This window comes from Clarias gariepinus, chromosome 21 (assembly GCF_024256425.1).
Source record: "Clarias gariepinus isolate MV-2021 ecotype Netherlands chromosome 21, CGAR_prim_01v2, whole genome shotgun sequence".
NCBI lineage: Eukaryota > Metazoa > Chordata > Actinopteri > Siluriformes > Clariidae > Clarias > Clarias gariepinus.
The window spans coordinates 14,957,319-14,967,610 of record NC_071120.1 but is presented as its reverse complement, the minus strand read 5'-3'; the positions used below and the strand labels follow the sequence as shown (position 1 = coordinate 14,967,610).

General features: G+C 38.2%; 1 protein-coding gene across 1 annotated transcript; it reads right to left on the bottom strand.

Moving 5' to 3' along the window:
• Positions 1-269: 269 nt before the first annotated feature.
• On the bottom strand, positions 270-8,857 carry pomt1 (protein-O-mannosyltransferase 1). The gene is made up of 20 exons (XM_053481179.1): positions 8,648-8,857; positions 8,142-8,335; positions 7,944-8,050; positions 6,974-7,024; positions 5,767-5,913; positions 5,580-5,688; positions 5,405-5,461; positions 4,632-4,725; positions 4,373-4,528; positions 3,619-3,749; positions 3,410-3,505; positions 3,235-3,327; positions 3,056-3,152; positions 2,471-2,563; positions 2,250-2,370; positions 1,729-1,826; positions 1,545-1,658; positions 1,315-1,441; positions 839-1,016; positions 270-752 (listed from the first exon to the last, which is right to left on the bottom strand). Exons 2-20 carry the CDS (start codon positions 8,270-8,272, stop codon positions 578-580), a joined length of 2,175 nt encoding a protein of 724 aa, XP_053337154.1. The 5' UTR covers positions 8,273-8,335; positions 8,648-8,857; the 3' UTR covers positions 270-577.
• Between the last annotated feature and the right edge of the window lie 1,435 nt (positions 8,858-10,292).

The window sequence follows — 10,292 nt, the reverse complement described above, 5'->3', positions numbered from 1 at the left end:
CATTTTTCCTAAATATAAATGTTAATATCTTTTGATAAAAGATAAATCAGAATGAACAGTGTGTACGATGATATATATATAAAAAAACCACTCCATTTATTTGCTATTTTCAAGTATCATTGATTATTTTTGTGCAAAGATTAACGATTGCTTGGTACAGCAGTACAAATTCTCAGCCACATTACAAGTACAAACAGTGAAACTGTAATGATTTCATGGTTAATTCACAGTGATAAAGTTGCTATCTAGGACCTTAGATAACACAAATGTTTATATAAAAAATATTTAATACTTACGTAATAGAAAAAACTACGTTCCGATTCAGCAGCTATTAAAAATATAACCCTACCATATTTTAGGCACATTAGTTAACAGGATCATGGATAGTGTTCTTGCATTATTATAAAAGAACTACATGTTCAACTAAGTACCTTCTTATAAAGCATCTTAAGCACATTCTAATAAAATCATGATTTGACTCCACATCTTTCATTTATATAGATCTGAATTTCCTCCTTATTTCAGTTTTGTGTTACTAGGAAAACATTAGTGTTCACAGTGAGGAGCGCTGCAGAGATCAGCGCTTATGGACCAGTATATCCCAGGTGTCTCTCCATCGCAGTGCGTCCAGCTGCTCTGAGGAGAGCTCAGACTGGCCATACGTGAGAGGGCTGAAGGTGCGATAACAAATGTACACCGAGCACAAAGCTGCCAGGATCACTCCACCAAACGCCTTCTTGTACGCGGGAGATCTAGGGGTGGGGGGGAAAAAAAGATTCTACACAAGCAGTTATGAGAAACCAAAGATGACATTAATAACATTTTTATCCAGGGTCACCTCAGTGTGTGAGTGTACAGATGCTCCACAACAACAGGGATCTGCAGAATTTGGAAAGTGACAGCTGGAAGATAGTGGTATAGAAACAGGGTCTTCTCCATCAGGAAGAAGGGCAGGTAATTAACAGCCCATCCTCCAGAGCACACAACACCCGCCAGCACCAGCTGCTCCCAAGAATCTAAAAATGGACAAAACAACAACAACACAATTTTACAGATCCATCGTGATCCATAACAATTCTTACAAAGACTTATGGATTTATAGACATTTATATAAAGAAAAAAAAATCTGATCGGGCTACATATCGGATAAAACAAAAGTCAATGCTTCCCACAAATAATGGGACACGAATATAAAGTAAATATTGCAATTATTTTATTTTATTTAGTTTTTTAGATAAAAAAGTAACAATCCACTATTTTTTTACCTGCGCTGCCTAACCTTGAAAATTTATTTTTAATAGTAAAATCACGTACCTTTAGGGATATCCTCTATTTTCCTCCGGCGTCTCAGGAGATAAGTGAAAAACAGGACCATGTAAACAATAAGTGCGAGGTTTGCAAAGGTCCAGGTGACGATGTTTCCCATCAAGTGGATTTGGGCCTGAAGATAATGATGGGAGTTCATATTACACACATAAATACATACTGTATATGATTTTTCAAATGACTATATGGAGAAATGAATAAAGAATATAAGAACATACGTTACTTGATGGATGAAGCCAGTATGCAATATTGGTATCCATGGTAATCCATTCCAGGGGTAAGGAGCTGTATTTGTGTTCTGACTCTTCATTTCTTACAGTCAGCATCTTCCACTATAACAAAATAAACATTTTAAGCAACTCAAACTCACAGAACCTCATAAAATCAGTTTTTCGTACTCACCTGCAGTTCAATAAACTTGGCCATAAATGTGAGGTTTCTGCTGAAGTCGACATGAGTTGGGGACTTGAGTTCAAGCTCTCTCTCCCGCTGTTCCTGACCTGTAACAACAGAATGCTCGGCTCAAAACATTTTTCTCTGACCTCTCCTTTTTAACAAGATGTTTCTGCTCACTGGTTGTTTTTCTACAATACTGTGTAAAAGACTGTTGTAAGTGTAAAAAAGCCCCATGAGAACAGCAGTATCTGAAAACCAGTTCTTCTGTAACTAACATGCCATGGACAAAGTCAGCAGGATCACTTTTCTTCCTTTCATTCTCTTGAGGTAGTGGTTTAAATTATAAACTTGAATGATGTAGCTGAGAAACCATCAGAGCCAGAGTTATCACACTATGCTGACAACGCTGACATTTCTGCATCTGGGGTTTCTGGTTCACCCCACACTCATGTCTGGTTTAAAATAAATACAGAGAGATAGGACAGCAAGCTGCACTGATGATCTCTGAAAGAAAGACTCTCTCTTACTTCTACCATAGCGATGTTCTTCAACATTCCACACACCACTCTGCTGGTAGCCTTTATAGAGCTTATCACCCACCACCTCGAGCTGGTGAAACCCCCACTCTGGAAGAGACACTCCACTCAGCTATATGAGGCAAAGCATAAACCATATTTTAATTTATTTTATGTTCTAATATATAAAATATAAATTAATACAGTATAAAGTACACACACAAATCTCAAACCTTTAGCACTGCTGAGGTGTTGACGTGGATCAGCTGCACTTCTGACAGAATAGTCTTCCACACGTCTCGGTCAGACTCACGGTTTGTAATGTCCTGAAAAGCAGACGGAACAAATTTAAGGTCTCAATATCAATGTGAACATATAAGTCAGCTCAATATATTTAATTTATACAATGTTTACTAAGAAGTAATACGTTTCAGAGGCCCCTTCTCATAACCCTTATTCAGAATTACAATTACGAAAAAGAAACAAGAGTAACACCCTGATAGTTGGATTTATTTATTTATTTATTCAATAAAAAAATACAAATTTTTTTTTTAAGTATAATTAGTCTTTAAATTACTGTGTAAATCTGAACAGCTCAATGGGAATGTCAAGTACAGCTTAAGAGGCTTGTTCCTACAGTACTTAGGGAGGGTCTTATTTCTTTTTATATAAATGTTTTTTAAAAAACGACAAAACTAGCAAGCTAAAATATTGTCAAGTGCATTTGTTTTAGGTATGTTTAGATCTACGTGATTAATATAGATCTAAAAACACTTTCTGTCTAGCCTTCTGACTTTTTATCAGTTCAGGAAACTCACCACTCTCCAGAGGTTCTGAGCTGGCATGGACACATTGAAATCGATGTAGCCAGACACTTCCTGGGAGTGAGGGCTCATGGGAGCTGCAACATCATGCCTACAATATGCAACATCAGCGTTACTTATGAGCAAATTAACTGACGCCTACGTGTCACATTGTGTAAGTGGAGTTTAGTTACGTGTTGAGAAAACGTGAGGTCATGCCATGCAGCAGCTGTACAATATCGCCATGTCTGACGGGTCTGGGTGGACTGCTTACCACAAGGCTCTGTCTAAAACATCACAAGGTATAATTACTTCATCACTAAATCACAAGACATGCAGAAGGTTCTGAAAGTTGGAAGTCATGCATACTTTCTTGGATCTTTGATAATCCACCAGTTGTTGATATCTTTGAAAGGGTAGCATGTCACCTGCTGCTGGTGCGAGCTGCCGCGCCCGTTTTCATATCTTTACTCGGTTAGAAAAAGGGAAAACATTAATAAGGTAGCCAGGTCCAATTTCTTATTTTATGCATCATAATGGTACTAACAACAACGTGTAACAACTCAAAGATCTTTGACCTGATTGGATAGTTGGCCTTGTGAGAATGAAGCCAGCATGGAACAGGTTTGCTGGAACCACTACGGAGAGTGACTTGGGAACCGAACGCCACCTCCAGAGGCTGACCCTGTGTAATTCTGGCCAGGCCACCCTGTTCATTACAAAAATACCAATGCTAAATCCATGAGTTACTTACGATGTTAGATGCTGATTTTATTGTAGTATTGATTTCAAGCAAGATGTTCAATAGCCAGAATAATAGCATCAGACTCGAGTGACGCTGTTTCAACATGCTGCTGATGTTTACTTCAAAGTACATGAGACTATCCACAGCAAGACATTTGCAATCTAACAGGACTAACAAAGACGCAAAGTCAATTAAATTCAAACACAGATGGGTCCAAAGGTCTGAGTCCTCTATTTTTTAACAGAGTGTTTGAATAATTTAAACACTTATCTGTCTGGATTTTTTTTACTTTTTTCAAAGGTAAAGAGCAGGTTAATTTGTTTTATTTTTACTTAATATTTTGTATTAATTATTTTTATGTGTTTATTTTTTTGGGCTATGGAATGAATAATTTAGGTTTCTATTATTTCTTATAGGGAAATTTGCTTTGATTTACGAGTGTCTTGAAATATGAGCCCACTTCCGGAATGAATTATGCTGTGTATATTAGGGATACTTTTTTGGTTGGGATAAACCCTTACGTTTAATAAAATTAAACAGTGAAAGAGCTCCTTCATGCAGAAAATCTGACTCAGTATGAACAGTACCTCTAGACTGGCCTGAAAAGCGCTGCTCATCAGCTGGTCATGTGGCCCGCTGCGGTAGAGTAAAGACAGATGTATGTAGAAAAATCCCAAATACAGGAAGACTGGGAGCACCACTAGGGACAGGAAGCGAGCCACCACATGCAGCAACACTCTCCCCTGTGGAAGACGGAGGTGGCAGGACATTGTGTCTGTCAGATGATGCTTTAAGCCAGCTATAAAATGTGAACTTCTACAGGGGGGACAGGCTCTAAAATCTCACATTGCTTAAGGTTTTATCTCCAATGACACGCCAGGCGTGAAACGCTGCCAGACTGAGTAGCAGGAAGTAGGTAAAAAGACCCATGTACTTCACTCTAAGGAAATAAAGTAGATAAATATTTACATTAAAATTATACAATTTACATTAATATCAAAAAGATGTTATGTACAGTAGGCACACTGCAGTACCCTATGTATAATAAATTATACAGAAATCTTTAATAAAAAATACTAACAACACCAGAAAAATGTATTCTGAGATCCAGTATCGGAGTATTTAGCACTATCATACTGTCTCATCTCCCAGGCCTATGGCATATGAGAGCTATAGACAAAGTAAAGCAAAAGTGGGCATAACTTTTTTTAACAGGTCGTTCAAATGCGTTAGTAGAGTAACTTTCTCCCTATACAAACGTGCTGCTTTGCTTTTCTTGAAACTTCTTTATCTCTCTTTTCACATTGCTCGTCAGTGGAGTCATCTCCATAAACTTTTGGTGGGAGACCATCAACTGTGATAAAGGGGATTTTTATAGAGGATGTGAGAGTTTGGTTCAACGATGGTGCAAATGCGAGGCTTGTGAGAGAGTAGTACCTAACAGCATGTGCTGTGAAACTGTAAACTGTGAACGACCTGTCAGTTAAGAAGTCCTCTTTTGCATAATTTCCAGTAAAGCTCTCGTATTAAATTATAATATCGAAAATAGCTTAAATATGTATTTAATAAACTATAAAACTGCTTAATTTTAAGTTGCTGTAATTCATTGTTTCACTTACCCCACTGCAAATGTACAGCTGGCTCCAGAGACAACGAGCCATAACCACCTGCTTAAACTTAAAAAAAAAAAAAAACTTTATCATTACATACTCGTGTCATATTTTTGTAGTAGCATTACCTTAACGTGACAGCCTTAATCTCAACTGCTTTAGACCAGCTGATGGTCATGTCTACCTGTTTGGCGAATTGTGGAAACGCAGGTAAGACACAACAGCAAGCAGCAGGAAAAAGATCAGCACTGCCTCCAGGAGCATGAAGCGAGACTGCACAATCAGGGAGTTCTCTGTTGAAGAGGTTAACATCCGTTACGATAAGTTATGATATGTCGACTGATAAGACGACAGAAAATATCAGCATTTACCCAGAATGAGTAGCAACGAAGCTCCGAGTGCAGAGAAATGAGAATATCCCAGCTCCACCATCAGGAGGTAGGCGAGGGGAACGGAAAATGCCCCAGCCAAAGCAGGGATCACACGCAGGGTCCATATCGGAACATTACTGGTGTATGCTTTAACATACATAACAGGAAATAACAAACAAAAAATGAGAGACGAAGCAATAATTACACTTCTTTAAAACAGAAGGGGAAAGAGCATTTTTCATATAGGTCAGCTTAATTGATTTAAAATAAAATAAAATAGTGGAGGAAAAAAAGAATTTTTTTTTTTTTTTTTTAAACTATATAAAGCATAATGGAAGAAAAGTACACAATATAGTCAAAGATAACACTTGTGCAAATTTAGTCCTCCTTTGCTGTTCTAATAACCTCAACTCTTCTGGTCAGGCACTGAAGTCAGATGAGGAGGCCTGGTGCAGAGTCGGCACTCCAGTTCCTCCCTAATGTGTTCAGTGGATTTAAGGATCAGGTTTTTCCATTCCAGCGTTGACCAACTATGCCATGATGAGCTCACTTTGTGCACAAGGGCATTGTCAAGCTGAAACATGTTTGGACCTGATTGTGAGGGTGTCCACATATTTTTGGACATAATGTATGGTCTATTACTTAAAATACGAAAATAGAAAATGCTCGCCCTATCATCTGGAGATCGCAAGTTTGATTCCAGGGTGATGCTGTAACCTCTCGCAGCCAGAGATCTAGAGAGAGCTGATTAGCCGAGCTCTCTGAGGGGAGGGACTTAGCGCTCCCACATTAGCCACGGCTCTACTGCCAATCAGGGGCGTCTGCAAGCTCACGCAAGTGGAAGGAGCGGATAGCGCTGTCCTCCGAGTGTTACACCCCCAACAGTGTGTGAGAGAGCAGTTCGTAAAGATGCACTCAGCTGGCATCACGTGGTTCGGAGGAAACACGTGATGGTCTACGGCCCTCCCAACTGAGTGGTAGTAGTAGCCTTAATGTGGGAGTCCCCTAGTGGGGGGAATTGGACATGACTAAATTAGGGAGAAAATCGGGGAAAAAAAACCTTTTATGATATATGTTAATGAAAGTACATGTGTAAAGATTAAGTATTAATAAATGTCTTTTTGGTTAGACTTTGCAGAAGAAAAATGATCTCCATATTTATCACTCAACTATTGAACCTTTACACAAGTTAAAAAGAACATTTTACCTGCTCCAATTCTGTTCCAGATAAAATTGCCATCAAATCCCCCGAGAAAACCTGTTAAGAGATAAATTTAACATAATGTAATCAAATTACTGAATGTAACATGAGAACAGAACGTCATGCCTGTGGTTTTTAGTCATCCAGATGACATCATTTCCCTGCCAGTGTGCAAGGATGAAAACGGAAACTTTTTTTCTTTCTTTTTTTTCTTACCACTTCAACACTGCGGTCATAAAAAAGAAGTGATTTTCTTCCTCATGTGATTGTTGTCATCTTTGGACATTGTTTGTAGTTCAGTAGTGACTCCTGAAAATGCCCTCACACACAGCCTTACTGCGGTAACTACCCTGTGGTTTATTTTGCACGAAACCCTATAGATTGATAAAACAGTTAATTACATTTGATTGCCACTGACTATTATTCATGAGTAATGTGTATGACCTGAGTGCCCTTTAATTCTATTTGAGGTGTGAGTCAAAAGACCAGCTATCAGATATCAAACGACCAGTGTCAGTTTCGAAGCTTTCTTTGAATGTGGTCACTGTAAAATGTAAAAAAAAGACCAATCATATATTTTTTTTATATCCACCAGAATCCAATCTGATCAGTAATCAGCAAGAAACAATTGAAGTGGTCATTCGGCGCACCACAATGGCTGGGCCTGAACTGGGAGAGAGAGACAAACATCTACACACACACGTATGATGAATGTTTAGGCTTTTGGCCAGGTGCTCTGTATCACATGCATGTCCCATATATCAAGAGGACCAATCATTAACGTGTAAGTCATAGAGACACTGGAGACATCCAGACTTTAGAAAATAAATCAGCATTTTCCAGGAAGACAAAAGGGTCCATCAAACATCAGATATATGGATATATATGACATGGCCATTAGGAAGTGTTACCATATAAGGAATCAGGAAACGAAATGAATGGCTTGTTTTATGGGTATTACATCACTGTTTCCTACCTCCTAGTGCCAGGATCATGTGTCCAAGAGGTGGTCCACTCTCATCAATAAAAAACACCCTTTTCATGTACAGAGACACAAACTGTCCATAGTAAACCTCATCAAAGCTGTGAAACAGAAAGACAGAGAGAAAGAGATGTATGAGATGTATGATTATAAACAGTCACAGAGAGACTGGTGATGTAATGCAACACTCACACGACAGCTCTGGGAGACTGGATCCCGTACAGTCTGGTCAGGAGTCCAGAGACTGTGACTGCAGCCAGGAGCACATTGATGTCCACTTTCACCGTTATTGGTAGTTTAACACCGTGCATGGTGCTAAACATTGCCTGCTGTTATTCAAACAGTGTTGTCTGCTTCAGCCTTTCATTAGTGACCTGTACATTCACCTGGCACACATTAGGGATAAATGGATGAGCAGGACAAGATCAGAACAAGAACTCTAAGTTTTTTTTATTTTCTGCATATGATGATGAATAATCTTTGAAAGTAATTTCATTGATTTTGTTTTGTTTGTTTATGTACTCAGGGGTATTTTTCTTTTAGAACATGCTACACCTAAATTCTCCAATAAGAATATATACTATAATAGAAGATAAATTACTCCTTTAGCATTAAGATTGTTTTTTCGAATGAATCTATTAATTCGCGCTATGGTAGCATTTTTTCTTTTTTGATAAAGCAGCATTTAATTATCAGACCCCAGGTGTCTCTGCACGTCCCCTCTGTCCCTCTATCGTCCAGACGAGTTTCCTAGAGACGCGTTCAGCTCCGCGGACTGTTACCTCAACCGCACAGGTCCTGGGAATTCAACTTTAAGCGCGAAAATAAACACGCAAAATCAATATAGGTTTAAAGAAATCCTCTAACAGAACGTGTACCCGCTGGTTAAAGGAATAAGTAAATAAATAAATAAACCAAACAGCAATGTGTTGGACAAACGAAGAGTCTGACTTCCGGTCAAAACCGGTTAACAATTTCAAAGTAAAAGTATCAAAGGGGCGCGCGAGCCTTTTTTCTATTAATCCAATTCAACTGAGGATCAAACAAACCTGAGTGAAGAGATTTGAACTATATTTCGTGGGTGAGGATGAGTGGGGGTATTTTTTTTTAAAAAGAATTTATATGTAAATTTATATATATATAAAATAATAATTGGAGAGGCACAGTGGTGTAGCGGTTAGCACTTGTGACTAAAAAACAGGCATTCATGAGCTCAATGCACGCATCAACGCAACAGCTTTACTTTCTACAAAAATTAGAGGTGGCAAATAACAAAGTATAAATACTCTGTTACTGAACTTAAGTATTTTTTTGTATCTGTACTGCAGATAATCATGTATCATGTGATTATCACAACAATCATGTATAGTGTAGTTTAAAAAAACCCTGGAAGACAACCCTATTACAACAGAAATGACTAAAATATAAGAGTATAATACATATACAAATATTATATATACATATATAAAGAGAATGAAATGTGCAAATTTATGTGCAAATTTCACTAAATGAGGATGAATATTAGTGGAGAGAGTACAGACAATTGTGATGTGCAATGAGTTATGGGCATTGAAAGTGACAGCAGTTAGGAGCATGAGACTTAGCAACATCTTTCTAAGCAGTGAAAAATTTACCAGCAGTGGTAACTGCACAAGAGAGCCGGAGTGTAAGGTTTAATGGATTAAAGTAACAACAGGAACAGTAACAACAGTACCAGACAGTACTTTAATTCGTCCCAAAGGTAAATTATAATTTACAGCAGCCAGTTAACATATTATGCACAACATTACAACAAACAAGGTGTGCAAGACGTTTGGAAACACAACCAAAAAAAAAAAAAGGTAAAAAAGAGAACACCTAAAATATAATAGATTGAACATTCATGCAGTCAAATGGATAATCTGGAAATTGTACATTAATGTGCCTTAAAACGTAATAGAGTACACACTGATCCTATGTACACTGCCTGGCCTATAAAAAAAAAAGTCAAACAATGTCACAATGCAATGTCACAACCTTTATTTCCGAGTCGCATTAATTTCTCACTAAGATCTTGCATTAATAAAGGGAGAGTCAGACCGATGCACATCTTTCTCAATGGGGTTAAGGTCTGGACTCTGTGTTCGCAATGTGTGAAACTAATGTCTTATGTTCCCCAAACCACTCTTTCATAATGTGGGCCTGGTGAATCATGGCAATGTCATCTTGGAATCACCCACAGACTTGTGTGGTAGGCACTATTCATAACTGGTGCATTACTTCATCCACTCCTCTTCCTACCCTGATGAGCCCATCACTCTAGAACAGGGTAAATCTGGCCACATCAGACCACATGACCTTTTT